This window comes from Aureobasidium namibiae, assembly GCF_000721765.1.
Source record: "Aureobasidium namibiae CBS 147.97 unplaced genomic scaffold scaffold_5, whole genome shotgun sequence".
Classification (NCBI taxonomy): domain Eukaryota; kingdom Fungi; phylum Ascomycota; class Dothideomycetes; order Dothideales; family Saccotheciaceae; genus Aureobasidium; species Aureobasidium namibiae.
Genome location: NW_013581204.1, coordinates 1,049,511 through 1,077,463, shown reverse-complemented (window position 1 = coordinate 1,077,463; position 27,953 = coordinate 1,049,511). Strand labels below are relative to the sequence as shown.

Sequence of the window (27,953 nt, the reverse complement as noted above, 5' to 3'; positions counted from 1 at the left end):
TAACATCTCGAGTCGTTCGTGGCTTGCGTATTCTTCTCCACCTTCACCTGACAATCGACCGGCCAAGCAGTCAGTCTTGTCACGTTTGATCAACCCTACTTCATCCAATCGATAAAAACATCACCCTCAATATGGTGAACAACAAAGCCTCCGCGCTGTCTCTGGCAGTCAGCGCTCTGTCGCTTGCCGGCAGTGCCGATGCTTTCTGGCGTCTCCCTTGCCGTGGTCGCAGTGGTGTCGGTCGTCTTGACCCCATCATGGACCCTGGCAAGGTCTCTGACCACGTCCACGTTATTCACGGTGGCAGCAGTATGTTATTGATGTTGATATCAAGCCTTGACCCTGACTAACATCCAACCAGACTTTGGCATTGACAACACCCCTCAGGACCTTGTCGACTCTGACTGCACCTCATGTGCCGTTACTCAGGACAAGTCTGCCTACTGGACCCCTCCTCTTTACTTCCTCCACTCCAACGGCACAGCCGAGATGGTCGAGCAGGTTGGTGGTATGCTCGCTTACTACCTCCTCTACAACGACGCTGCCAACCCCAACGGCAAGATCACTGCCTTCCCCGAGGGCTTCCAGATGATCTCTGGTGACAAGCGCCAGCGTAGCTTCCCTTACCCCATCCCCGACAACGACAAGTCATCGTGGACTGCAAACCAGAAGACCCAGACTGCTCTCTCGCAGAAGGCTCTTGGTTTCAACTGCTTGAACTACGCAGCCACCCCCGAGGCATCTCTCTACCGCCACTTCTTGCCCGACAAGGACTACCTTGATGCCAACTGTGTTGACGGTATCCGTCTCGAGCTCATGTTCCCTTCGTGCTGGAACGGCAAGGACGTCGACTCTGACGACCACAAGTCGCACGTCGCCTTCCCCGACCTTGTCATGAGCGGTTCCTGCCCCGAGGGCTTCGGCACCAAGCTCCCCTCGCTCTTCTTCGAGACCATCTTCAACACCTACGCCTTCAAGGGCATGGACGGCCAGTTCGTCCTCTCCAACGGTGACCCTACTGGTTACGGATACCACGGTGACTTCCAGATGGGTTGGGACAGCGTCGACTTCCTCCAGTCTGCCGTCGACACCTGCACCAACGCCTCTGGCCAGATTGAGGACTGCCCTCTGTTCAACATCCAGACTGAGGCCGAGGAGGGTCAGTGCAAGATCAAGGACGTTGCAGAAATCGCCGACGACAACCCTCTCGGCCCCCGCGAGGATGGTCTCCCCATTGCTGTTCCCATCCAGTCCGGTCCTGACTACGCTACCGTCTACCCCGTCGTCCTCGCTGGCGATGCCACCCAATCTGCTGCTGCTTCCTCGACCAAGGCTGCCGCTTCTTCTCAGATCACCTCAGCTGCTGCTACCTCCGCATCTGCTGTCGTCCCCACTCTGAGCTACACTCCTGGCACTTCTTCCATCACCGACAAGTACGGCGGTGGTATCCTCCTCGCCAACACTGCCTCATCATACGTCCAGACCGAATCCCTCTCAACCGTCACTGCTGCTCCCTCGCTCGCTGACGCTGAGACTGACGCTGCTGGCAACATCATCGCCACCTCCTGGTACACCTCTGGCAACCAGGTCATGGAGATGATGATCGAGGAGGTCGACGTCACTGTCACCGCCACTGCCGTTGAGACCGCCAACGCCCACGCTCGCCGCCACATTGGCAAGGAGCACCGTCGCGTCCGCGGCCACCCCCGCCGCTAAGCATTCAATGTTGATTACCAATATCGGGTAAACTGGCCGGCCTGTTGTGTGTTTCTGGATGTAGCAAAAACTCCTTTTTTATACCTCTTTTTACTTTTTTGATGACCCCCCTTTCTCTGCGAACCAAGTTATATCCCTGTTTCGTTTGGCTTTTCGTGATCCAATTTTCTGTTCGTTTGTCACTTTTATCTTCTGTTTTGTTCGATATACAAATGCTGCAAGTTTCATCAGGCCCCCAAGTTTATGATCACACGATCGCGCGCACTTCAATCACAAGGTTACTATCATTGCGGGCAGGTTCCTGCAGTTTTGTATAAAAGAATCATTCTATCATTCGATTTGGTCTCTCCAATGGTGTCTAGTGCTTTTGCCAAGTGATCGTTGATGGCTTCTGATCTTGCCTTGACTTGATGCTCACCAGCAGCCATGGGCATGCTTCCTTCGATCAACTATCTTCTCGTCTATACTGTTCAGGCCAAAGACCTCCGCCGGTAGTCGTGTCTCTTCTAGTACGTCAACTTTTGATGTTCAACCTACTCATGTCTCACTCCGTTGTTGTCGCTCAAACATCCGTACATAAATTTCAACCACGACACCGGCCACAACACCAGCCACACCGTCTAGGACATGTCTTGCTGCCACCGATGTCTTTCAAGTCTGCCAAATCATTCTCTTTGACAATCCTTCGCCATGACTCAAAGTTTCGATGACGTACGCCGCTGCTGCCTAGACCAAATTTACGATGTCTATTGCAATACTTCCACCAGCACATCCTGGTCCATCGCTATTCACAATGGAAGAATACATCAGATACCTGCACGATTGGCTAGGACCGCTACACCCAGCAAGCCCCGAAAAGCTCGAAACATCACCCACACAGATAATGCTAGACCCTCAATCACCTCAATGGCACATCATTCAAACCTTCCGCGATGTCTTGGAATCAAACTGTGAGCCTCGACGTGCCGCAGAACGTCTAGCAGATATCGTCCGGTGGACAACAGATATCCCTACATGTTACAACAACATGTGGGGTTGCTTTTTCAAAGCTGCAGAGCACTTTTCAGACATGGAGACACTGTCGAAACTGACAGATTTACTCGCTTGTCTGGCAAGTCTACCCGGATCCATCAACACAATCAGAGATCCCGATGATCCGAGCAAGAAACCTATAATCATCGATGACGAAACCGACGTCGAAATCTTCTGGAAAGACCTCCCCGAGTTCTCTATGAATCTTACAGAGAGAATGCAAGGACCAGAAGCCTACCTTGCCTTCAACGCCACCCCTGAAGACGCAAAACGCAAATGGACAAATATGAATACCTTTGTCGCACTCCTCGTTCGCAACCACGGATCAGCTTTCCCGAATCAGTTCGGCGGCCTGGTAGTTTTTGCTTTTTGGACCTTTGCAGCTTCGCTCGAACAACCACCTGACTCAAGGTTTGGGAAAAACATGCCCCTTCGTTTGCCTGCGTGTTGCAGGTGGATCCTGTTGGTCAGGGACGTGGCAAGGGAAAAGATGGACCAAGGGTATCGAGGAAAGCCCTGGACGGCATCGGTGGGAGAGCTTTGGGGTGATCCAGCTGAGGTGAGAGAGGTGAATGAAGCGAGGTGGGCGTTTTGGAAGTCGAGGTTTGCGGCTTTTAGTGAGGACTCACGGTTGGATGCTGAGATGGCTGATACAGCTTTGCAGGTATCGAAGTTGATGTGAAATTGTTGGACTTGCGAGTCAGGTGGCTATGTTGGACGAGTTCAGGGAACCAGAATCACACGCAATGAGACGTAAGCGTCAACTAAGACCATGATGCACGTAAAAGGCGTCAGAATAGAAGATACAGACGAGTCGACCTTACGACAGCATGGATCTTAATCATCATCCTCTGCACAATAAGTCGGCATCATCAGGCCCAAGGCCTTCAAGTGCAGTCATCCATTCACGTGGGAGATGGCAGCCTACATCCAAACCCACCCACTGCTGCCTAAAACTCACTCATGACTCATCCTCCTCTTCCCACTCACCTATAAGTACCTCTTGCCCTGCTTCTCAAGTCCTCTTCTTCCTCTTCTCATCCAAGTGCAAGGGCAATATCCGCGTCAGTGAGGAGCAATCCGAGGCCGAGATTTTTGCTGGTTTAAAACTATCATCATGACTGCTTTTCTTGTTGGTTTCCGACGAGAGAGAATTTTTGAAAATGTAAGGCTTTTCGTTGATTGCTTGGCTGAAGGAGCCGAGGGTTGAAGAAGAGTGTAAGGGAGAGAGAGAGGATGAAGATGGATGTAATGGATAATATAGATGTCTACAGACTGCGACCGCGTCCGACAGTTAGTGTGAGCATTGAGCATTGCTTACAACGACCTCGGTGATCTTGGTGACCATTGTCATCAGCCAGACACCCTTGTTATGGAAAGCAGTGGACTCGTACGCTACACCACGCTAGTTTTCCAATGTGGTTCGAGTGTGTATGCTTGTAGTCAAAATGAAATCGAGGTCGAACGGAAACACGGCTCGACGAACCGAAAAGATCCCCACGTGCCAAGCGTGCGGAGGTGAGATTTTGGGGATCGTCTGGTCTCGGACCGACAAATATGATCACTTGGACTGCCGATGCTATCACCTTTACGTTTCTCTCAGCTAAGACGATCAAAACATAGAATACGTTGCTCAAACTCTCGACATTAAGACGAGTCATATTGACATTTCATTTTCCTGATGTATGGATGTACTTAGGGCTATCGCGAAGCCAAGCTTCCTTCCTTCCTTCCAAGCTTTTGAAAAGGCGCTCGGAAATACTACAACCATACATGATGGACACACCCATCCTTTGGAACGTGGCGGCATCGACTTCGAAGTGACATATAAAGGCTGCTCCCTACATAACAAAATCAGGCCTGTTGCTTAGCATACAAACCATCTTCGTTTTCGAGTACATCTTCGTTCTTACAATATGGCTACTGCGACCGAAACCATCGAACTCCAGGAAAGAGAGACTGTGGATGTGCCCAAGGACGATCGCTCGGACACAGCCATTGTCGGATCGCAGCAGACATGGAAAGTGCCTTCGATAAACAGATACCGAGTCCCAGTCACTTTCTGGTCCCTAGCAGTACGTATCCGAAAGCACACGCAGCGCACGTCAATCCATGACCTCTGTGACAGAAGTCTGTTATACGACAGTCGCTACACTACTCCATTCCTTATATGGTCAGTATGCTGATTGTACTCGAATCATAGGTCACAGGCATGAACGATGCATCTTACGGACCACTGCTCCCCTATCTTGAGTCATACTATGATCTCAGCTACCTCATCGTCTCCCTCGTCTTCCTTTCGCCATTCGTGGGCTACACGCTCTCTGCTCTCATCAATAACTCCATCCACATGAAGTTTGGACAACGGGGTGTGGCTGTCATTGCACCCACGGCTCATCTGCTCGCATACATTGTCATTTGTCTGCATCCACCATACCCAGTCCTCGTTGTCGCCTTTGTACTCGCAGGTTTCGGCAATGGTCTGGTCGACTCTGCTTGGAATGCGTGGATCGGTGCTATGCAGAATGCAAATGAGATATTGGGATTGCTTCATGGTGCTTATGGTGCTGGAGCCACTATTGCGCCGTTGATTGCGACTTCCATGATATCCAAAGCTGGGCTACCGTGGTACTCATGGTACTACGTTATGGTATGTCGTTGAGTACAAGATACGGACAAATTTATTGACCATCCTCACAGATCGGTGCTGCCACCATCGAACTGGCCACCTCCGTCCACGCGTTCTGGTCCGCTAATGGGACTGCCTACCGTTCTTCCACCTCCGAGGAAGAAGACACCAAAAACGGACTTGCCCAAGTCACGATGAAGATGCCCGCAGCTCGAATCACATGGCTCTGTGCAGCATTCCTTCTTTGCTACGTGGGCAGTGAGGTTGCTTTGGGCGGTTGGATCGTGCAGTTCATGATCAAAGTCAGAAACGGCAATGAATTCGCCAGTGGTATGGTGTCAGTAGGCTTCTGGCTTGGTATCACTCTAGGCCGCATCGTGCTTGGATTCATCACACCACGTATCGGTGAAAAGCTGGCAGTCTCGGTGAGTCTCTTACGTTCAAACACCACTGCAACTTTGCTGATAGAAACCAGATCTACCTCCCCATCGCAATGGGCCTTGAACTTCTCTTCTGGCTGGTCCCATCATTCTACGTTTCGGCCATTGCAGTCAGTTTCCAAGGCTTCTTTTTGGGTCCAATGTTCCCTGCCATTGTGATTGTAACGACAAAATTGCTGCCGAAACATCTGCATGTACCTGCTGTTGGGTTTGCAGCTGCTTTTGGTGGTTCGGGTGGAGCTATATTCCCTTTTGCTATTGGAGCATTGGCTCAAGCTAAGGGTGTTCAAGTGTTGCAGCCGATCATTCTGGCGTTGTTTGGTATGCAGTTGGTGTTGTGGCTGTGTCTTCCCAGGATTGGACGTAAGAAGGATTAGGAAGCGGATGATTTACAAGCAAGGGTGAAAAAGTAGAAGTGAGCGTGGATTAACATTTGTAAACGATGTGTACGAGATTCAAACCCATCCGCAAGACTCCTGACTCGAAAGGAAACCAACTCACTCATCAATCACAACAAGCAAAGAACGAGAGCCGCAAACTCTTTTGAAGAACTCCTGTTCAGCAATCTCCTTGACCTTAGCCACCAGACTAACGGTCATCTGGGATACGAGGTGCATGTCTGTGTTGCATAGAAGCGAATCGACATCAGGTCTTGATCCAAAACTGTCTCATTCTGTTTATTCCTGGTGTAGCTCAGCATTCGCAGACTTGGGCTGAGGCACAAGCAGCCAGCTGACCGCAGTTGCCGTGACCAAGCCCACTAGCATCGGTTGGAGCACCCACACACCCTTGCTGGAACTGACAAGTCCTGTGATGACTGGAAACAACGAGCCACCAATCTGTGCGAACACGAAAACCATAGAGAGTGCTGTTGATCGGATGTCTGCCGGGTAGAGTCGCGAGCCGACAGAAATGCCCTATCATCATCATCAGCAACCACATGTGTAAGACATGTTACTCAACTTACCGTCGCAAAAAGAGGGCCAGAGAAGAAGCCAAACAGACTGATGGCAACAGCTGCCGCAATTAGGTTTGGCACGCTTTGTTGTTTGTCAGCATCAAAGGTCGCTCTTCTGATTGTACTTCACACTTACAGCCAGAACATTATCTGCAGGCCGATACAGATGACACAGTAGATGGTGATCATCAATCTCTCTCCAAAACGACGAGTAGGCTCCGGTAGGATCAGTCTGCCCAACAGAGCACCTCCACTGAAGCCAGCAGGAACGTACCCCATTGCAGATATGTTGCCGTTGCGTACGTTGACCAGATACTCGACGACCCATCCGCTAGCAGTTATACTAGATCCGAGATAGAAAAAGTAGAAGAGACTTAGGTTCCAGAAGCTTCTCTGTGTGAATGTCTTCTTGATAAGTCCGATCGCGTTCGGCACCTCGAGTGTGTCATCTGGAGACTCGGTCGAAGTCATGGCAGTCTCACCATGGCTCGATGACGAAGCCACAGCTTTCGACTTCAGCCGTAGTGTGTCGCTAAAGGCAAACAAGCATAAAATGACGTTGAAAACACCTAGTCCCAGCGGAATTGTGTAGAACAAGTACCAAGGGGAAGAAGAGCTAGAAGAACCTCGAGATGATGCAATGGGGGATACAGCAAAAGGTCCAATCAAACAGCCAGCCATATACATGGCATGGATGAAGCCCAGCCATTTATGCGCTCCCTTTGCAGCAACAGCAGCGTATGCATTGGCGTGAGTATCCTGATATGCTTGACCCAGACAGGTGATCCAGAAAGTAAAGACAAACAGGCCGAAGGGTGTTGACCAAACACGCAAACCTTGAGCAACAACTTGTAAAACAGCTCCAAGGACAAGCATTGCACCAAGATCGAGATGCTGACTGAGGTGTGTGTTGGTCAATGCAGCAGTGAACCATCCGAGGAAGCTTGCGCCATAACTGCAGTACCATCAGTACGCTTTCCAGACGGTGGGGAGCGACATCTTATGACTTGCACGCTTGAAAGGATTGCTGTATTGATACCATAGTCCCGGATGATCCAGGGTATGAGAGCACCAAGACTACCATCATTGATGCCGGCAACGAAGAAAGAGAAGCCAGCACTAATCAGTCGCAGCAACGTTCCTTTGTCGAGAGTAGAACTTTGCTCGGCTCTAGTCTCCAATCTGTCGTTAGAAGACAACTCTGCGAGTTCGACTGAGTCGTCATTGAGATTCTGAGGCCTGTTGTTAGGTGATGCTACCTGAATTATTGCAGTATCACGCATTGTCGATTCTAGTATATTGATATATTGATCAGAAGGAAGAAAGATGGACCAATCCCTTGAAGCTGATAACAGAAAAAAGATCCAACAACCAGGAGAGTGACTATGCCAACAAATATATAGGACAAGCGTCCTGGAGTCATACGACAAAGGAGGGGCAGCCTGGGGAAAATCCAGAGGAAGTAGTCGCGGAGCGTCGGATTGACGGGCCGTCGTGCCGTTCAGCTTGAGGACTGATGATGATCATCAAGAAATAAGGTATATTATACAATATTTATACACATTAGCAGTTGCTTTGGATCCATTCGTGAACGACATCAGCAATCTGTTCACTGTTTTTCTCAAGATAGCCAAAGTGACCGTTACCAAGAATGCTTCTATCAGCAAGCTTGATCCATTCGGCAGGCACACCAGCCTGTTGCAGGAAGTCGATAACACAGTGCTCGTATGTGATATGAGGGCTAGCACTGCCAGTAAGTGCGACGTACTTGACTTTAGCGATCTCTGTGAGCTTGTGAATTGTTCCAGTCTGCATGTAGCAGCTGCGTTTGGCAGGTGTGTCGTCTCCAACGAGCTCGTGAGTAAGCTCGGAAGTACCGTTGATAGCAGGCTCGTATGTGACCCAGGTATTCGTCATGCCCCAGGGGCGAGCGGTAGTGCGGCCAACAGATGAGGTAGCATTTCCGACATACGATTGGAAGGGAATGTTTCCAGGCTCCAGATTAATGTTGCCGGCGACCAAAGAAGGGCAATCGTTGGACAAGAGCAGAGGGTGCAAAGCTCCAATTGAATGAGAGACTAGGAATGAAGGGCCAATAAGAGAAAGCAGTTGACAACCCGAAGATCTCATAGAAAGCTCCTGGACAGTCATGTTGCTGGTCAAAGGAATAAATGTTGATTCGAAGGCGTCAAAGACGGGATCGCCCTTTACTCCTGAGCCGGGCCATTGAGTGTGCTGCTGAGATTGTGGGTATGCGTTAGTGAGTTCAGGAGCAGTGAATCCCTTCTCGGTGATCTCGGCGGTAGATCCGATACGCATAACGTAGTCGACAAGGTTCTCTGCGCTACCTCTACCAACACTAGTCTGATCGACGATATAGACTTGGTAGCCAAAGTCTAGGAAATGGGAGGCAAAGCCCTTGCGATTATCAGGTGTGTTAAGCCATGTCTGTCCAGTTAGCCACTGTTATCTTGGTAAATATGACTAGACATGACTCACCACTCCAGAAGTACCGCCTCCGTGGAAGAGCACAACGGGGTGACTCTGGTTCACGCCAGTCGCAGGAGTCAACTTCTCGACGTAGAGTTGGTCATAGGTGAGGTTGCCAGCGGCTCCAGCTACGTAACGTCCTCCAATGTAGAAGAAGTCACGTTGGTGTGATGCTTCTTGCGAGGCACAACCAGGTGCAATAGCATTGATGCCAGTACAGTCAGTCGCCGCGAGGGCGACGCTCGCAAGAGAGGCGAGGCTGAACAAGGTTGAGGAGATCATTTGCTTGAGCGAGATAGAAGTCACGGTACTTGAAACAGGCCAAGAAGAAAGAGTTGCGGGAGTCGGTTGTTTTTGTATTCCGCTCAGAATTGGCTATCCGTGGATCCGCCTATCCAGAGTGGTGCAGACATGTCCGTCATCTCGCGAAGATCCACCTTCAAGACCAATAAGAGCTCGACCCTTTTGGTCCAGGAACGATTACAGTGCCATGGAGGACGGAATGCTGCGACATGGACAGCCTGATATTCTCCAATGAAGATTTCCCGTCAGCGCAGGCAGCGCAGCTGCCCGAACTCGTGTTGCTGTGCAAATAGATTCGTGCCCTCCGACAATATTACACGTCCAGCGGTGTAAGGGTCAAAGTTGGCAAGCTTCAAACGCTTGGGTTGTCTTTTTTAACCGACACATGATGAACCCCATGCTTGGCTAACCCGACTCGAGGCTTCCTTCGCACCATCGCAACTTCCTAATCATGGAGCTTCAGTAAGGGACATCGATATTTATCCATGTCAATGAGATATCTTCCTCAAACGTCGTGAGAACTCAGCCTTCGTGGCCATATCCTCGAAAATGCGTGCTATTGTGAACTTGCGTCAACGCGAACACCCCTGTCAACGAACGGACCATCGTTTGACAGACTTCAGATCAAGCTGCTCATGGATCACTACAAGGCTCAAGCGTATGCCCCAATCCACAACAACATCGCGCCATCGGCAGGACAAGCTAGAACTTGCGAGATGCTACACCTCCGAAACATCCTATAGCTAGGCGACGCCCTGCCATTGGTGACTTGTCCTGTAGCGATGGAATCGGTTGCCCGACTAACAGCCTAACGACGATCCTAGTCCTCAATGAAGATCCAGCACATCAGAGTTTCTGCCCTACTTGTACACCCAAGGTAGGATGTTTTCAGTCCATGCTTCAAGCGTACGAGCCCGAATTTCCGGCAGAGGTCGAGATCCTCTGGTGATCTTCTGAAGCCCATGGCCAGATTCTCTTAAGCAGGTGAGACAACCCGTTTTCTGGGACTCTTCTGAATTTTGCTTGCATATGCTGCTGCATACAAGAGCGGAACAGAGATGCCAAACTCGGCCTTGTTGAGACAACCGCCGGCCAACGAGGATGACTTGTTCATAATCAAGGGCATGTACAGAGCAGCCTACGCTTTCGACAAAGACGCAAGCAAGGGCTACCTGTTCGTTCCGAAGAAGCCCGAGGACTATGAGTACAACGACAAGCAAGCCAGCATTGTTGTTGGCTTGGTTATGGCGATAGTCATAATGTTGTTCACCACAGTTCTACGACTCACCCTTCGACGGTTCAGGACGGGTGTGAGATGGGGTGCGGACGACTGGATCTTGATTCCAGGAGTGGTATGCGGCGATGTCTTAGTACCCCAGCACATCCCCCAGTTGCTGACGTGCAAGCGCAGATCATGGCCATGCTATATCCGATACTGCAAATAGCAATGGTCGCACATGGTGGAGGCGGAAAACATACATGGGATGTGACCTATGCCGAGTACTACATCTTCAACAAGGTGCGCAACACCTCAAATCCAGAAGATACATGTTACTGACCTGACACGACACAGCTCGCAATCGTCTGCAAGATCATCTTCTTCACCACCGTCGGCATTATCAAGATATCCATCTGTCTTTTCCTCCGCCGTATCTCCGAAGCCACCTCGAAGTATCCTAAGATCGCCAACGACATCTTTCTCTTCCTGCTCATTGCATACACTTTGCTTGCCCTGTTTTGGTCATGCTTCCAATGCTCCCCGGCGCCAGCAATGTGGGACAAGATATACTCTGGTAAACTCGCGCAACCTGCCAAATGCTGGTCAACACTGGTGGTCGCGAATACGCTCAGCGTTATCCACGTTGTCATGGACTTTGTCTTACTTCTTACACCAATCCTGGTGCTCTGGAACGTACGTCTGAACAAGAAAACAAAGATCAGATTGTTCATAGTATTCTCGATGGGGTCATTATCTTGTGTGGCTAGTGTTCTGCGAGAGCTTGCACAGAAGAGTATAAGCAAAGACATCACCTGTGAGCTCTATCCGCCCAAATTCGATGATACGTTTGCTAAACGCTTTGCAGACGGATATACAAGTCTGCTCGCATGGACCGTAGTCGATTTGACACTCGCAGTAGTCGTAGCATCTCTACCAGTGATCAGTACGCTCATTCCAAAAGCATGGGGTGAGATCACCCATTCATCGCGCATTCGCAGGACTACGCTGGGACAAGCAACATCAAAAGGAACACAGGGACAATCCATCATTGGAAGAGCTCGACGTAACACGATCGATTCAGAAGAAGATGGTATTCTACGCGAAGATCGTATCGAGTTGACCTATGCTCGTAACTCGAAACGACTCGAGCCGCGAGATGCTTCTCAAACTTCTTTGTATGCAAGTCCTCATGCGAGACATGCGATTTAATCTTTTTCGCCATGAAGACAGTTTCAGATGTTACAAGAATGAATCTCTATTACCCTTCTACGTTCCTCAAACCTTATACATTAGATTTATTCTATTACCCTTCACCTCTCCATCTAAAACTTCACCCACCCACCCTCCCTCGCAACCAACGCCTTCACCTTGCCAGCAGCAGTACCATCTCTATACCACACAATGCCAACTTTACTATGTCCCCAAAAGCCATCAATACCAAACAAAGCAGTAGTGACTTGAAAGCCCCATCTGGTCGCTTGCTGATAGTACACTCTGTCCCAGACACCCTGCGTCTTTATCTGCATGGTTCCCCAGACCATGCCAACGATAGAGATGCTAGAGCCATGGGAAGCAGCGATGACAGGAGTGGCTGCAGAAACGGGGATTGCAGAGGCAGTGATTGTATAAGTACCGCTTTGTTCTGCTTGAGAAAAGATGTAGGTGTTGTTGCTGGCATCGGTGTAGAGGATAGACACAGTTTTGGTGGTACCCCACCATGGATCGCTGATTCCAAGGGCAGAAATAAGGGTATAGGTGTTGACCACCAGATTTCCGTTTTGGATAAAGGCGGTGGAAGCAGCGGTGGTGACGTCTTCATCGGCGAAGAATGCGCTGAGGATGGTGATGCCCGTGGCGCTTGCAGCAGGGGTGGAAGTGGCTTTAGATACTGTGGTTGTCGATGACAAGAGGGCAGATTTGGTGGAAGAGGGAGAGCTCGATGCCGAGGGCATGGCAGAAGTTTTGCTGCTGATGACAACACTTGTCAACGCACTAGTCGGTGCACTCGTAGTCCTTGAGGAGGTGTAAGTGGATGATTTTGCAGAAATTGCAGATGATGATGATGACGACGACGACGAAGAAGATGCAGATGGCACAGCCATCGATGCAGAGGAGGAAGAAGACAGCGCAGCTGTCGCAGAGGCAGAGGTAAAGGCAGAGGTCAAAGCAGAGGAGGAAGATGCAGCACTCACCTCAGGGTAGGAGTTGTACATGGCGCCAGTGTCGCTCATGCCACTTCCATCAGAGTTCATCAACATGTTGGTGGTATCCATGAAGTAGGCGTAGCGCTGCACGTAGGGTTGCGCATCCATCCAATCCATGACTTCCTCGAGGAAAGATTGGAGTTCGGCGTTGGTATAAGCAGTGCTGGAGTCAAGGCCAAACTCGGTGATCCACACAGGCCTGCCTCCAGACATCTCGTGGGCGGCTTGGACTTGCTGCTTGAAGTAGTTTGCTCCAGCCCACTTGTTGGAATACCAGTGGATGTTGATGAAATCAATGTGGCAGCCTGTGCAGTTTCCCATGAAATTGCTAAGCCATGTAAGTCCCATGGGAGAGCCACCATTGGTGACGGCTGGAGAACCGAGAAGGGCCTTGCCGGCGAAGGGCTCCATGTACTGTTTCCAGGCCTTGACAGCGTCCGACATTTGCATGCACGAAGATCCGGCACCTGCAAGGCAGAGATCAGGCTCGTTGAAGCCTAGGAGATGTTTGCTACCAGCATTGATAGAAGCCTGTGCATTGGTGGCCCAGCTGTTTGTGAGGTCGGAAGCGTCACTCCACAGCATAGGTACATATTCGAGTGCAGGGTTGAAGCCGCTGCCAGAAGTCTGGTACCAGTTGTATGCCCAAGAGACCTGAGAGTTCTGACCCGAAAGAGAGAAAGGCATAGTGTATGCGGCGTTGTTGTAGGAGAGACCACGCTTGCCACTGTTCTTGACAGGAGTGGCGGTAGCACGTTCAATTACTAGAGTAGAGTTAGCATTCTGAGGAGATGACCCTCGTAGAGAGTAAGCATACCACGACCGGCAGCATCTTGCAGGAGGAAGGCAGACGCCACGATAGCAGATGCAGTGAACTTCATGATTAAGGATTAAAAGACAAAATGTAAATTAAGAATAAATCAGAATTTGGCGACGGCAGCAACGCACCAGGCGGAGCTTTTGGTATGCACTGTTAGTGAATGGACGACCTGAAGAAACACAACATATGGCTAGGAGACTTCAAGCTTATATATCAACCACACACCCTTGACAGCAGATAAAGCATAAAGAAATGATACAAGACATGTTGAGTGTCCAGGAGCATCTCGCCGGTAGACGTTTGGATCTCGGTGTATCGAAGACAAGCCCAGGCACGAGGTTCGCCTCCTACAAGATAGCTGATGCAGGGTCGAATTGTTGTCGAGATGGCAAAAGAACCAGTAGAAAGAGCCATTTCAGCGTGGCCGTTATAGACGTTGTGGTTATCAGCCGAGTATCGAAACGGCCATATCAAAACTTCATACAATTGGGTGTGGGCAAATTGGAAACGGTCAGATCTTGGCAAGATACAAACGCCGGTAGTTGGAGGTGCATGATAGTTCGGCAGCCAAACACGTGTAGGGTTTGCATGCAAGTCCAACTCTCGCCCTATATCGACGTCCTGGAAAGGAAAGATTGACCTATAACAAGACGTTGCGACTCGCCCGTTGTCTCGTTTGGGATGACATTTTGTGGAGCAGTAGTCGTGGCCTCTGATACCATATGGGTTCACTGATGCATTGTGAACCGGGTCGGCAAGGGGGCACAGTGTAAGGCATGTCGTGGCCCTAAATGACAGGACACATTTGGCTTGAACTCGGCTGCTTGACACCGTAACCAAGGCATGAACGATGGGAAAAGCATAGAACACGGATGCAGAAGATGCAGAACAAGAGGATGAGAGATGAATACGAAACCCACAAACGACAATGCTGTACCTACGCCAATAGTATATGATAACGCCATTTTCGTGCTAGAGATGAGATGCTAATCGTTAGACGTCAGATGAGAGATTCATTGTTGACTTTGCTGAGGTGGGCGAGCGGGCTCAGAGACAATAGGTGGGCTCGTCAAAGGGGAGATGACGGCAGGACTGTGAGGTGTGGGTGGTTGGTGATGTGTAGGTGATGAGTCTGGGTGGGCCAGTTGACGTTCTGGAAGTGGGTAAGTACATGGTAGCAAGTAGCTGAGATGTTGCTTACCGAGTTCACGGATACGGGCCTTGAGCATTTGGTTCTCGCGGGTCAACATCTGGGTCTCAGCTTGGTAGAAAGCGCTCTCGTCGCGAGTTGGGCCGAGCAGGAAGTCTTCGCGTTGATGCTCGTATGGTGAGGTAATAGGACGAAGAGCGGGAGATCTGCTACTGCTTCGGGGACCACTTGTGACGGAGACGGCCTGAGAAGAGTGGCGCGATAACGAGACTGGACGTTGGGGCAGCGGTTGCTGTCTGCTCGAGCTGGACAGAGTGCGCGGCCTGGTGTCGAAGTCGGAGACTGGAGCAGTAGAGTGATCGCCGTGCAGCTCATCGATCTGGTCTTGCTGCTGGCGGATCATGTGCAGCAGTCTATTGACTTGGTGTTCCTGCTCGTTCTCCAGGTCCTGATGCATCTGACCCAGGCTAGGGGCACGGTGGTGATGGGAATCTTGCATCTCTCCGGGGCCGGGGATTTGGGCATCATTGAGATGCAGGTTGGCCAATAGACTGGATCGTCTGCGTTGTGTGGCGCTGGCCCGTGGAGAGTTCGAGTTGCGCATGCCGGCATTGATGGTTGCAGCTGCTTGGAGCGACGACAGCGAGGGCGAGTGCGGAGATGGCTGGTTGTCGCTCGCAGTCATTGTATCGTCGGGGGTGCGTCGTAGGGTTGGTGAGGGCGGAAGAGAGTTGAGATCGGGAGGCATCGTGTGTGTTTGTATCGGAGCGCCTTCGTGATTGCCTGATTGTGCTGCTCGATTGACCGCTTGCTTGCTGCTCGAGCTGCTGTGCCCCACTACTGTCACGCCGCATCACATGTCGACGACCAGTCACTCCAGTTCGATATCTTCACCTACATGCATTCCGTGACTAGCAAGAACGAATCTTCTGATAGTCGTTGTGTCCATTCTCTAGCTACATGAATAATACTCGAACTATGAATGTATTGATTCATACACGTTCGAGTCGCGTTGGCTGTTCGAAGACCAGGCTTCCATGTTCCGTTTGAAGCTCGTCCATGTCTGCTCACCCTGTTTGACAAACGCCCCTCTACAAAACCCTCATCCTTCGCACTGCCACCTCGTACTCAACCACTCGCTAAGGCCAGCCATATGCTCGCTCGTCTGTAAACACAGTCTCTTGACTACAAGCTTAAATCTAGACATCTGTAGCTGTCCTATTGTTCAAACCCTTCTCCTCTACACGGCCACATGCATGCAACGGTGCTTTGACCCTTTTTCCAAGCAACCCACTTTCCGCCATTCCCCCAAGTGCCTATGGTCATCTTTGGTACGCTCCCGATAACCTACATTCTCGACTCTCTCTACAGTCCATGCTCGATGCTCGAATCGCAGACGGGACACTTCTGGCGCCCCTTCCGCGACTTGCTATCGAGTCTTGACCCGCTCCGTCACTGGCGTCTGGGCGTTTGGCTTCGCTCATGCAATTTACCCTCGTTTCAGCATGCCAAAAGACCCCGATCCCAAGCTCGTCCCTCGTCCCTCAGCCGAGTTTCATCTGCAGCCCACCGCACCCACGTCTATTCCATCACTGCCACTGCGAACTCGTCCGTCACAGTGCTGCCTGCATATTGACTTTTCTACTCCTTTTTCGTGCTGCAATGCGTCCCGTATCCGATGACCCATTCTGCGCTCCTCCGACAGATCTCGACTCGACCTGACCTTTCATCGCTGTCAGCGCCACATACAGCACCAACTCCTAACGAGTCCAACTAAATCCGCTTGCGTGCGCGGTCCGCATGGTCCGCCTCCACTGTCTCGTTTGCTTCAGATAAAATCTTGGGCAGACTAAGCCCTCGACATCCCAATGCAATATGGCTAATCTAAATTCTGTTGTCCCTTCATTTTCTTTCCTTCTATTCCACGCCTGTTCACCCTCATATCCAAATGCCGCAAACACGGCTCTTTCACTTCTTTTCTTAGCCATCCCGCCGATCTTCTCTTTTCCTTCCATTGTTCTTCGCGACTCGTCTGCCTCGATCCATAGAGTCTCAGGTCTTTGAATGTAACAAAGGCTTCAATGGCCGTCGATCAGAATGATGCTCTTGATGCTATCAATATGAGCAGGTTCAAGGATCTGCCCCCCATTCAGACCACTTTCAAGGATAAACCTTTGCCCGCTCTAAGAGAACCCTCAAAGGATAGTGGAAGAGATACACCTACTTCGAACCGGACAGGACGTGGTTCTCGGCGGTTGAACGCAAAGTCTAGTCTATTCAATCTTTTCAGCAGACCTAGAGTTGAGAAACAAAGAGGTTTCAACGAGTCTGGATATACTGTCACTCCCATAATCGAACCTGGAAGAAGCACGCCGAGTCCGGACCTGATCGTACGCGTGCCATCGCTTCCTTTCAATCCTGCACCCCAAGCACCGTACAGCCGACCTAGCACTTCACTGTCCATTCACGAGGATCGTCGGATCTTGGCGCGGAGCCGTACAACAGCTTCTTCTGACCATGTCAGAGAAGAGGACGAGACGCCAAGCCTGCCTACGCTATTTGACATATACACAGACTCAAGCAAGGTTACCATCGCGCAAGCCATCGATGAATCTGGTCAATCTCGTCTCACAAGGCCTCGCAAGTCAAACGCATCGCACATCATACCTGCGCACATTCACGAGGAAAGAAGAGGCAGTGTGGACAGCATCAAGACAGAACACAAAACGCAGAGCAGGAGCGGCAGAAACTCTCTCAGTCAGGGACCTTTCCAGAGGAAGATCTTCGCACTTTCCAACGATGGCATGATCCTCCAGTACCCAGAAAAGGGTGGTGGTGAAAGACTGCCAGAACGTGCTTTGCAACTATGTTCCGAGTCTGTCGCTTTTGCTTGTGATCTGGTGCCTGGGCGACCCTACGTTCTACAAGTCGACCAGAAGCCAACCGTTGCTTCGGAATATCACACGCTTCATTCTCAAACATCCCTTCTAACTAAGATCGGACTCAAAGACAACCTTCCGCGTGTTGGTGAACACAGTATACTCATCATTCTGGACACTGCTGAAGAACTCACTTCTTGGATGAACGCAGTAAGAAAACAGATTCTTGTCCTAGGTGCTATCAAGGGTGATGATCTCAAGCCGGAAGGAATTGAGAAGCTAAGCACCACGGCCCCTAAGCTGCGTATCAAGCAACGTGTGTCCATCAGCCAACAGGACCAGCCATCTTTCACGAACTTCTCCTTTCCGACCAGCAGTCCTGAGAAGGGCCCTGCAGGTAGACTGAGACGTGATTCTAGCGCCGCAGTCGCCCCAGCCACCCAGCCGGAGGTAACCGAGTTACATTTTTACTCGAGGAGGAACTCGAACGCGGCAATCTCTCGCAAGCCTTTGTCAGACCATGATGGTGTGGACCGACTTAGAAAGATGGCTTCCTTCGATACGAACGACTCACCGCTATCTGTCACCACCCATGACTCGGCTATCAGTTTCGGAATGAGTGCAGGAAAGCGCATGATTCGTGACATGAATGCATCACAGAAGTCATCGACAGGATCCTTGCGTGACGAGTACGAGACCGACAGTCCCGTCCTCCCAAGATCGGCAACGACTGGCCAACTTCAGCGACCAAAGCCTAACCCTGTCGTCGATAGACCTCGTCCCGACTCATTCGTCGCGGATATGTCTCTACTATGGCCAGCCCGCAAGACTTCTGAAGGTGTTTCGCAGTCAAGCAACCAGCAAACGCCATCGCCTCCCATCAAACGCTTGCCATTGAAGGTCAACCCTCAATCTAACAGCATGTCACTACCTCGGCAGAGGCCTTCACAGGCGTCTCAGAAGCCAGCTCCCCCACCTACAAGAGCGCTGCCAGCAGTGCCCACTAGATCTGTTGAGAACTTCTCACGCAAGCCTCAGCGCACAGCTTCGATCAAGCTGTCACTCTTTCCTACAGCTGAGGCCGTACCCGTCCCGATGTCTACTTCTCCGGTCAAATCTCTTCCACCTTCTCTTGCAATGACATTCCCGTCTTCGCCAGCAGAAGACATGAAGAGATCGCAAGATCGCCCTCTCCGCCGGCCAGCGAGCATCCAGATTCGTGCCAGTCACGCCCCATTCCTCTCTTCTCTGCGTCCCAGGACCGATTCCAACCGTCCTCAACTTTCCAAGGCCGAATCTGTGCCATGTCTCCGTGAGGCTAGCACGCTACCTAGAGTCCCCATGGCTCAGAAGCCGTCATCTTCGCCTTTACCACCACTTGATCTGGGGATGCCCATCGTTGGTCTAGCACCACCTGCACCACCTCCATCGCTTCCACTCCCCAAGCTGCCGCCCGGTACGCAGTCAAAGGCATTGGTTGTCCGATAGTACCCTTCACCTCGTGTCTCTTACACTGCCCTTTACTTTGCCAATCATCACGACTACGGACTGGGTAATGTTTGTTCTTGGCGCAATGAACGCCGGTACTTTTTCACTTTACAACATTTTCACGAAGGATTTATGATTTTGGGGGATCACTAAAATTTGCTCTGACATTGATTGTCTTTTTCCTATGCTCGCTAAGAGAGTTCTAGCTTTTGTAGATACTTCTTGAAGACATGGAACTTCTTTCCAACAGTCATGTTGCAGGTACGAGATGTCGCTAAATCTACGCGAGTCGCGCTCCCACGTGACATGAGTCAGACCACTGTTTGCCTTCCAAGCCAAACTCTTGATACTCAAGAATCCGAAACGGCCGAGAAGCCCTCAGGCCTTTCCTCCGTATTATCCAATGAACTGAAATTGATTTCCACCGCCTCTCGTAACCTTTGTACTGTCTTTACGTGCTTTCCCTTTTAACTTGTCGGACATATTGCCACATCACTCTCAACTATCGAGACAAGCCAGTCCAAAGATATGAGTACGGAAACACAGACTCGTCAAAAGACCACCTCTGGCATCCGGAAAAAGCCGTTTGCCGTCCCTCCTGTCAAAGTAGCCTGTCTATCATGGTGTGTATAATACCTTGGGCTCGCATGATGTATTCTTTGCTGATGGCGTGTGTCAACAAGTCGTTCTTCTCGTGTTCGATGTGATGGCAAAGAACCATGTTCGGGTGTAAGTCCTTGCTCTAGGTATGCTTCCTCAGACTCGACATCTAACTTTTTTCCAAAAGTGCAGTCATCGAGGCAAGGAATGTGTATATGTTCAAAGTCGAAGAGGCGGTGCTCGAGTCCCGCGCAGCAAGAGACAAGATTTCGAGAAAGTGGATTATGTGAAGATTGCACAAGAATGTATGTTTCTGCCACCCTGATAAATTCACAATCTACTAATGGTGCTCTTAGGCTTCGATGATGCGGTACCGACGATGGTACATCCTGGTGCTGGATTGACTCAACTGGATTTGAATCTTGACAACACGGATACTCTTTTCGACAGTATATTCACAGCAGTACCAGTGCCTCAGACCATTGAATTGGAAAACCATACACCTCGACAGACTGGCTCGGTACGGACTTATCGATCAGATGAAGACATGTAAGTTCTAGATATTCAGGGTTGATAAGAACGCAAAAGCTGACATAACGCAAAATAGGTTGGACGCATATTACATCTGGCTACACCCATATTTTCCTATCCTTCCTCCAGCCAAATCCTCTCAATCCAAGGACAACCCACACCTCTGGTACCCCAAATCCTCAGAACTTGCTTTCGAATCTATGTCCCCCACCGCTCTCGCGATCTCAGCAATCCTGGCTCTAATACCTCATCCAGAGGAACCCGCACCCTTCGAGCAAGAAAGCATCATCGTCCGTCGAGAAACTGCTCACCGTTTCGCCAAGCGCACGTTGGAGTGCATAGAACTTGACTCCGAGATACCCAATTCTTCAATCTCACCAGCACAGGCATTGATAGATGAACACTCATGCATCTCACGCCCCGCATTCCACCCTTGTGTACCGCTAGAGTTGGAAGCTGTGATTGCGTTGAGTATATTGAGTGTGTATGAGTATGCTCAACGTGGCAATATCGCGAAGATGAGAGATCGGGCTAGTCAGGCTTTGATGCGGGCGATGAATTTGTCGTTGCATGATCGTGGTACGGAGATTGATGGGTTTGCTGAGGCGAGGAGGAGGACTTGGTGGATGACTGTGAGTCTGTCCAGATATTGATGTGTCGATGAAGTTTTGCTAACTAGAGGATTGCAGTACATCTGTATTTGCCAGGCTTCGATTGTCAGCTCTATGGTATGTGTTCATAAAGCCAGGTTGATATATTTGGGATCACTTACTCACACCTTCGTAACAGCCACCAGCAATACCGCTGTTCGATTCGCGCTTCACAACCAGCTTCCCACAATCACCAGACCCAGAGGTATATTCCCTGCCATCCTCATCAGAACCCCCAGAAGACACAAGACCTAACATCACATCAACAAAAACAGGCCTGGCCCTTCTTTATCAAATCCCAACAAACCATCCTTCTCGCTACCCAATTCGTCACCGCAGTGGGCCTCGCGGTAGACGGTAAACAAGACTGGACAGAAATTTCCTCGCGGATGCAAAACCTACACAACACCATTGAACCACTGCTATCGCAATCCAACCAATGGACAGACGCGAAACCATGTTCTGCAGATCCCGAAGCCGTGGTTGCGTTTTCGTTAAAGCAGATGAGCAAGATCAAGCTCAACAGGTGAGTGCATCCTCAACCCGACCTCAGGCGAAGAAATGGAAGAAGGATCCTCTTTGCTGACAGAAGATGCAAAATAGTGCGAGGATAAAACTCCACCGTTACTGCGCTTTCTACGACATACCCGTGTTCTCAGAAACCCACTGCGATCTCAAAAAATCGCAACCTTCCCCTGCTGCTGTCGGCGACCCCATCGATCAACTCTCCCTGAATTCCTCACCTACTGGCTCTTGTGGCTGCAGTTCTTCCCTACCCACCCAAGTACCAGCTCTCTCAACCTCAGCCTCGCCGGTATCATCCACCTCGAGCGCAGCAACAACAACAACAACAACGGAATATCTGCATCCCTTTCCATTCAGCAACCACGTTTCCTCACGCTTGTGTTTGAACTCTGCATTGGCCATCGCAGCTGCATTTGAAGCTTTACCCACACCTTCTTCTTCTTCTTCTTCAGCTGCGTCCGGAGGCGCGTTGGGCTTGTCTCCTCGCACAATGCCGAGTTTTGCTTGTTGTGCGATGCAATCAGCGTATACTCTACTCATGATATATCACCGTACTTGGGTATTGGCTCAGCAGCAAGAAGGAGATACACAGGGTAAAGCAACACAATTGCTGCAAACATGCGATCAAGGACTCCGGGGTATTCTTTCTGCATTGGATAATTATAGCATCGCTTTTGAGGCGTTGGGAGGGATGAGAGATCAGGTGCAAGCGGCACTTGATTGTTTGAGTTTGGCTGAGTAGCAAGCACATCAAAAAGGAGTCAGGGAAGGGGCAGGCAAGCAATCTTGGGCATTCGTTTGTCTATCTGAAATTTGGAACAGTTTTGATGAAAAGCGAGTGCTGAGTTCTGGATCTCCTTTGGAGGCTAAGGCTTTTTCTGTGCCACCACTGGACGAGTTACTGTTGCTAGCTCGTGTCATTTCCATTCACGCATAAAGGTTCGCTGAAAGAAAAACAACCACTAAAAGGCATTTTCATGGACTGCGTATCAAATAAAGTAGATGCACGACCTTTTTCATGCATGCCAATCATGACTCAAACAAAGTTGCATTCTAGGCTTTGCGGATACCCTCTGATGAACTCAAGCCTCGAATCTCCCTAAAGAAAGCTAGAACTAAGAGCTTAGCTATACTTTACGCCGCTAATATCTTGTTTGTTCTGAAATTTCCATCTGGGCCTCTCAAGATAAGATGGCGAGATATCACTACCATGACTGCCCATCACTTAATACCGCCTTGTTTATCCCAATAAGAAATTTTAGAAGAGTTGGTAAGGATATATGTACCTTATGCCCATATACTCGACTATCAAAGAACTAGATTGCTATAGGGGTTTCCTTTTTTTTTTCCAAAGAGTATCATAATTCGAAATTGTTTACTGGTATACTAAAGTGATTGACGTTTATACAGTACCATCATACACTAGCCTTGAAACTTTTGTATAACACGAATTTTGTAATGGATAGATCTAACTGCCAAAGTCTAATTTGCTGAGGTTTTCTGAGATGCAGACTTTTGTGTGGGACAAAGAGACGAATGGAGAGATTGTATATTATGCAAAGAGCAAAAGTGGTAAGTGGGTTATAGAAAACCAGCAGAAAAGTGGAATACCAAGCAGTGGGTGGTGGAAAAGAAGAGAGTAAAAAAAGGCGAAGATTTCTTTGTTGGTTGCTCACATAGAAAGAAAAGGGTGAAATTTCATTCATAAATCCAGAAAAAAGGCTAAAAACTAATTCTTACATGTCAAAGGAAGGCGCGAGCCAAAGCCTTTTGTTTTTTGCTGCTGTTCATGCCTTGCTATCGTTATTCCATCTAAAGCTTGCTCTTGAACTTATCGCTATCATTACTCTTGAACAGCACCTCGCTGTTCGGGTAAGGATCCACCGTGATGGCGTTCAATGGGTTTAGCTCGCTGGCTCTGTAGAACATGTCCTCATACACCTTGCCATCGTAACGTCCCAATGACGAATCCAACTGCCAGTCTGGGAAGTCCCAGGCGTCGACTAACCTCACAGCATGAGGACGGATCTCAGCAAGCAACTTCATGACTGCATTTGTGCGAGCAAGCTGGATCTGGCGAACGGTGACGGCAGCAGAAGTGTAGAATTCAGAAGCCTCGGACTCGAGGGTGTGCAATGCATACAGGCGGAAAAGCTTGTGCATGAGATCCAGGGTAGCGGGGTCGAGGTCAGAAGTGATGGATGACGAGTTGAGTGCCTCGTAGAAGTTCTTCACCACCATGTACTGCGAGTGCGCGCGCGACAAACGGTAAAAGTCAACCAGCAAATCGTTCCAGGCCTTCTTGTTCTCGTCTCTGTGCTTGAGGGCTTCGAAAGTGAGGAAGGAGGATCGCCAAGCGAATGCCGCAACGAGATCTTCGTCTTTATCCATGATGTTGAAGGCGGCGCCAGATTCGGATTTGGCCAGGAAGTTGGCGAGGATGGCGGTGGTGTCGTTGGTGGGTTCGTTGCCCTTGAGCACGCTGCGAGCTGACTTGAGCAAGTAGCGGGCGACTTGCTGGGTCAACATGTAGTTGTCGCCTTCCCAGGTGGCGGTGGGCAGGTAGTCGGCGTACCAGGGCCCGATGCCTGAGAAGTTGCTGTAACCGTGGCCACCGCATGCGCGACGACAGACTTCAAGGCCATCGACGGCCGTGGATGAAGCCAGAGACTTGAGACCGCAGGAAGTGGCGTGGAGGTCGGCGAGCAGGTCGCTGCCGGGAGTGACCTCCTCGGGACCAGCACCGCGCTTTGTGTTTGACTTGCCGGCATCTTGGCTCATCTTCTTCTGGTTGGCTTCGTAGAGCTGCATCATACCGCGACCGGTAAAGTGCAGAGCGTAACAAGTAGCCAGCAGAGTCAAAAGTCTGATCTGCACAGTGGTGTAGTTGAGAACCTGGTTCTCGTCCGACTTGGGATCTTGAGCATCACGGTCCTGGAACTGGCGGCGGACAGCAGCGTAGCGGGTAGCGATAGTGACACCACGGGCCAAAACACTGCCAGATTGCAAGACGATGGTGCTGCGGACCCAAGTGAGGGTTCCGTAGATGAGCGAAGGAGAGGCAGGACGCAGGTACTTGCTGGTGCTGGGGTCGACGCTGGAGAAGCGGGCCAGCATGCTGATGTGGGGGACCTTGACCTTGTTGAAGAGCAAGAAACCGTTGTCCATGGTGTTGTAACCAAACTTGGGACCAATATCACCAATGTGAATGTTCTCGAGCGGCAGGTGTGTCTTGAGATCGCGAATCTGCACAACGAAGGGGTGGGGGCCGTAAGGCTTGTTGCCGATGTATAATTGAGCCATGACGACGGCATGGTTGGCGGTGCGGCCGAGGGAGCCGATCCACCACTTGCTGGCGGTCAGGGTGGGCGAGTTGATGACGAAGGTCTTGTCTTCGGGGCTCCAGGTGGCTGTCGTCTCGAGACCTCGTACGTTGGAGCCGTGGCCGAGCTCGGTCTGGGCGTAACAACCAATGTACTCGTAGTTTCTTGCGGGTTTGAGGAACTTCTCGTGCTGCTCGGGCGTGCCCTGGTCACGGAGGGTGATCTGTTGGAGCTGGTTAGCGGCTGGCTGAAGCCTCTCGTCTCGACACACAACTCACCAGGAACATGCTCTCGTGCAGACCATACGGACCGGGCTCACTGATGAGCTCGTTCGCAACCGACTTGTCCGTGTCGGTCCAGTTGTGCTTGACCTGCAGCTGTCGGAGTCTCTTTGCTCGCGCCAGAGCTGTCTCGAAGCGATCAATACGACCAGCAAAGTAGTTTTGCGACTTGTCAAACACCTTTTCCTGCTGGAGGATCTTCAGAATCGTGCGCTTGCGGTCGAGTCCTTCTTGAGTGTGCAGGAAGGTCGACAGTGCCTTGACATCGACATTCGACTTTGCTCGCTCTTGCGACAGGAGCTCGGTGCCCTGAGGGCCGGCAGGCTTGAGGTCTTTGACCCATGAAGGTGTGGGCGCCATATTGTAATGTGTGTGATGGAATTGAGAGTGCAAAGAAACAATCAAGGTGATGATCGCTTCATTGTACTTATCACTGCGCCTTCGGTTGTTTAGACTCGGACCCTATCCCCCTGCCTCGGTGCCGAGGTTACCGTCATCTTTCTGGGGCAACGTCCGACTACCTAGAGAACGCTGACGTGAACCATTCTACGTGACCACAAAACCAAGCCGGATCTCGCCTCTGAGGGCTGGACTCGACTTTGCAGCAGAAGCTCCCAAGCCTCTACAAGATAGTACCTCGATGCGTGTGCTTCGGAGGTAGAAGAGGGCTTGCTGTTCGATGTGCTCTCTCGCGTCTCTTACCGCATTAAGCCGCACACGTTCTCAAAGTACAGCCTGCCGTTCACTGTCTAGTCCCAGCGGCCCCATATTGTCATTTTGTGGAGATGCAAATGACCATCCGGGGCAAACCGTCCACTCCGTCTTCGCTCCGTTCGCTCCGTGTGGCTTGTGACAACCCTCCCTGCTTGCACATGAAGCATGATGAAAACCCCATGATTCATGATCCCAAGAAAGGCCCTATTCCAGACATGTGCTTGGAAAACTTATACTTCTGATACTCACTCTTGCATTCTCTACCTTTGTCTTGTTGAAACGATTGAAGAGAAACAATGAGCTCCTACCTAGGCATAATGTTTACAACATGTGAGCAAGTCTTCTATGGTACATACCAGATTCATGCGTCAACGTGTTCTCGCATGGTTCAAACATACCAAACATGTTGACATGAACACCCTGGTGCAGTCTCATAACGATACAGTCCCCGCCGAGGAAAGAATGGATAATAGACAGTCAATGCATTGAAATATGTTGCGCATCGCTTAGGCTGAGGCATGATCGGCCGTCGCCTCCAACAGACTTGTAGCCTTGGAATGCTATCGCGGATCAGATTATGCCTCGGATATGACTTCGTCGTCTTGAAGAGCCGAGAGGTCGACATCACTAAGTCGCCACATGTACCACATGAACAGACTCCTGTCATGGCTGTTAGACAATGATCGTGAAGAAGAGTAGCATCAGAGCAACGGTCACAACAGACTTACCTGTATGGTGCGAACTTTTCGGCAGCATCTAGCATGGCCTTCTCGGAACCCATGTATTTCCACTTACCTCCGCCCTTGGCTTTGAGCTTGCTGACATCTTTTCCCGTGTATACTGCCAGCCCGCGTCTGGAGTGGGAATGTCAGTATGTTTTCCCTCGAGCCATTTTTCGAGTCATCACACTTACTGCACACCAAGATCTCCTGTAGAGAATACATTCATCCTCTTCAGATCAAAGCAGGCGAACATCTCAACACTCCATTTGCCCAATCCTCTTACCGCTATCAGCTTCTCCATGACTTCCTCGTCCGAGGCCGTGGCCAGCATTTCAGCGCTCAATCTGCCATCAGCAAACTGCTCGGCCAAGCCCTGTATGTACTCGGCCTTTCTCTGACTCAAGCCAGCCGTCCTGAGGAACGGAACGGTCATCGCAGCCACCATCGCTGGTGGAGGAAACTCTGGAGGTCCAGCGTAGTTGTGCTCCTCGGAAGCTTCGAACAGACCAACAAACTTCTTCTTGATACTGCTTGCCGCTGCGCCGGAAACTTGCTGTGCAATGATGCCGGAAGCTAGAGAACGGAAGGGATCAATCGGCTGAGCCATTCCTTCGGCGTCGAACACTTTGCAGTGGAACTTCGCGATGAAAGGAGCCAGGCGTCCGTTGTCGTCCATGCGTTTCAGGTGCGCTACGGCATCATCTAAAATTGAGTTTGTTGTACTTGTAGGAGCGGGTCCAGCGACATCGCCGCTCCAGGTCGAGTACGCTGTTACGACCTTTTCTGAAGTAGGTGATTTAATCGGAGCATTTGCAACATGAGGTTCTGCAGGTCTGATGTATGAGTCCTGTGGCACAGTGTCCCCATTCAATTTGCTGGCATCGGTAGATGATGGGATCACCGCCATCGGGCTGTCGACTGAAGTTGTTGGCACTGGTGGCGACACATTGATCTTCTGACGTTTGCGAGGCGTCTCTTGCTTCGACGACTTCTCCGATGTACCAGCGTGTTGTCCATCTGATTTCAGAGCACGATCTGTGATGTATTGCGATGGCTTTGAATCCGTAGCAGCTGACTTGCGTTTGGTGACTTTGAGTTGTGAAGTAAGCATAGCCGCGGTATTTGGCAGCGCCTGTACACGAGCAGAGCGCCTGAGAGACATTTTGCTGAGATTTGTCACGAGCGATAGAATAGGAGCCAGCGTTTGTGACAGGTGTGATTATGGTGGGAATTTGATGGTCTAAGTGATTGATGTTCAAAGAGAGGTGGAAGGCTCGCT

At 50.5% G+C, this 27,953-nt stretch overlaps 12 protein-coding genes across 12 annotated transcripts; 6 read left to right on the top strand and 6 right to left on the bottom strand.

The window, feature by feature from the left end:
• Window positions 1-149: 149 nt before the first annotated feature.
• On the top strand, window positions 150-1,566 carry M436DRAFT_12540 (uncharacterized protein; the record flags this gene model as incomplete). The annotated part of the gene is made up of 2 exons (XM_013573385.1): window positions 150-309; window positions 362-1,566. Coding segments are annotated over 2 exons (1,365 nt in total), but the record flags the coding sequence as incomplete, so codon positions are not given.
• Window positions 1,567-2,509: 943 nt separating this feature from the next.
• M436DRAFT_71549 (uncharacterized protein) lies at window positions 2,510-3,430 on the top strand (the record flags this gene model as incomplete). Its single annotated transcript, XM_013573815.1, has 1 exon — window positions 2,510-3,430. The coding sequence occupies one exon, from the start codon at window positions 2,510-2,512 to the stop codon at window positions 3,428-3,430; it is 921 nt and encodes a 306-aa protein (XP_013429269.1).
• Window positions 3,431-4,664: 1,234 nt separating this feature from the next.
• Window positions 4,665-6,194, top strand: M436DRAFT_62492 (MFS general substrate transporter; the record flags this gene model as incomplete). Its single annotated transcript, XM_013573734.1, has 4 exons — window positions 4,665-4,823; window positions 4,952-5,398; window positions 5,449-5,802; window positions 5,853-6,194. The coding sequence occupies 4 exons, from the start codon at window positions 4,665-4,667 to the stop codon at window positions 6,192-6,194; spliced, it is 1,302 nt and encodes a 433-aa protein (XP_013429188.1).
• A 300-nt stretch (window positions 6,195-6,494) lies between these two features.
• M436DRAFT_71547 (MFS general substrate transporter) lies at window positions 6,495-8,058 on the bottom strand (the record flags this gene model as incomplete). The annotated part of the gene is made up of 5 exons (XM_013573814.1): window positions 6,495-6,734; window positions 6,785-6,857; window positions 6,912-7,730; window positions 7,760-7,945; window positions 7,976-8,058. 5 exons carry the CDS (start codon window positions 8,056-8,058, stop codon window positions 6,495-6,497), a joined length of 1,401 nt encoding a protein of 466 aa, XP_013429268.1.
• A 280-nt stretch (window positions 8,059-8,338) lies between these two features.
• On the bottom strand, window positions 8,339-9,547 carry M436DRAFT_62490 (alpha/beta-hydrolase; the record flags this gene model as incomplete). The annotated part of the gene is made up of 2 exons (XM_013573733.1): window positions 8,339-9,238; window positions 9,275-9,547. The coding sequence occupies 2 exons, from the start codon at window positions 9,545-9,547 to the stop codon at window positions 8,339-8,341; spliced, it is 1,173 nt and encodes a 390-aa protein (XP_013429187.1).
• A 1,079-nt stretch (window positions 9,548-10,626) lies between these two features.
• On the top strand, window positions 10,627-11,996 carry M436DRAFT_71545 (uncharacterized protein; the record flags this gene model as incomplete). The annotated part of the gene is made up of 4 exons (XM_013573813.1): window positions 10,627-10,920; window positions 10,980-11,087; window positions 11,142-11,601; window positions 11,653-11,996. The coding sequence occupies 4 exons, from the start codon at window positions 10,627-10,629 to the stop codon at window positions 11,994-11,996; spliced, it is 1,206 nt and encodes a 401-aa protein (XP_013429267.1).
• Window positions 11,997-12,985: 989 nt separating this feature from the next.
• On the bottom strand, window positions 12,986-13,744 carry M436DRAFT_32545 (uncharacterized protein; the record flags this gene model as incomplete). The annotated part of the gene is made up of 1 exon (XM_013573413.1): window positions 12,986-13,744. A coding segment is annotated over one exon (759 nt), but the record flags the coding sequence as incomplete, so codon positions are not given.
• Window positions 13,745-14,824: 1,080 nt separating this feature from the next.
• On the bottom strand, window positions 14,825-15,709 carry M436DRAFT_80519 (uncharacterized protein; the record flags this gene model as incomplete). The annotated part of the gene is made up of 2 exons (XM_013573897.1): window positions 14,825-14,964; window positions 15,013-15,709. 2 exons carry the CDS (start codon window positions 15,707-15,709, stop codon window positions 14,825-14,827), a joined length of 837 nt encoding a protein of 278 aa, XP_013429351.1.
• Window positions 15,710-17,042: 1,333 nt separating this feature from the next.
• Window positions 17,043-19,328, top strand: M436DRAFT_71542 (uncharacterized protein; the record flags this gene model as incomplete). Its single annotated transcript, XM_013573812.1, has 1 exon — window positions 17,043-19,328. One exon carries the CDS (start codon window positions 17,043-17,045, stop codon window positions 19,326-19,328), a length of 2,286 nt encoding a protein of 761 aa, XP_013429266.1.
• Window positions 19,329-19,856: 528 nt separating this feature from the next.
• Window positions 19,857-22,376, top strand: M436DRAFT_42355 (uncharacterized protein; the record flags this gene model as incomplete). The annotated part of the gene is made up of 9 exons (XM_013573485.1): window positions 19,857-19,951; window positions 20,012-20,057; window positions 20,116-20,233; window positions 20,285-20,477; window positions 20,536-21,091; window positions 21,149-21,187; window positions 21,249-21,314; window positions 21,385-21,635; window positions 21,713-22,376. The coding sequence occupies 9 exons, from the start codon at window positions 19,857-19,859 to the stop codon at window positions 22,374-22,376; spliced, it is 2,028 nt and encodes a 675-aa protein (XP_013428939.1).
• Window positions 22,377-23,446: 1,070 nt separating this feature from the next.
• On the bottom strand, window positions 23,447-25,598 carry M436DRAFT_80516 (acyl-CoA oxidase; the record flags this gene model as incomplete). Its single annotated transcript, XM_013573896.1, has 2 exons — window positions 23,447-25,180; window positions 25,236-25,598. 2 exons carry the CDS (start codon window positions 25,596-25,598, stop codon window positions 23,447-23,449), a joined length of 2,097 nt encoding a protein of 698 aa, XP_013429350.1.
• A 929-nt stretch (window positions 25,599-26,527) lies between these two features.
• Window positions 26,528-27,581, bottom strand: M436DRAFT_43215 (DNA glycosylase; the record flags this gene model as incomplete). Its single annotated transcript, XM_013573653.1, has 3 exons — window positions 26,528-26,612; window positions 26,681-26,806; window positions 26,866-27,581. The coding sequence occupies 3 exons, from the start codon at window positions 27,579-27,581 to the stop codon at window positions 26,528-26,530; spliced, it is 927 nt and encodes a 308-aa protein (XP_013429107.1).
• Window positions 27,582-27,953: the final 372 nt, after the last annotated feature.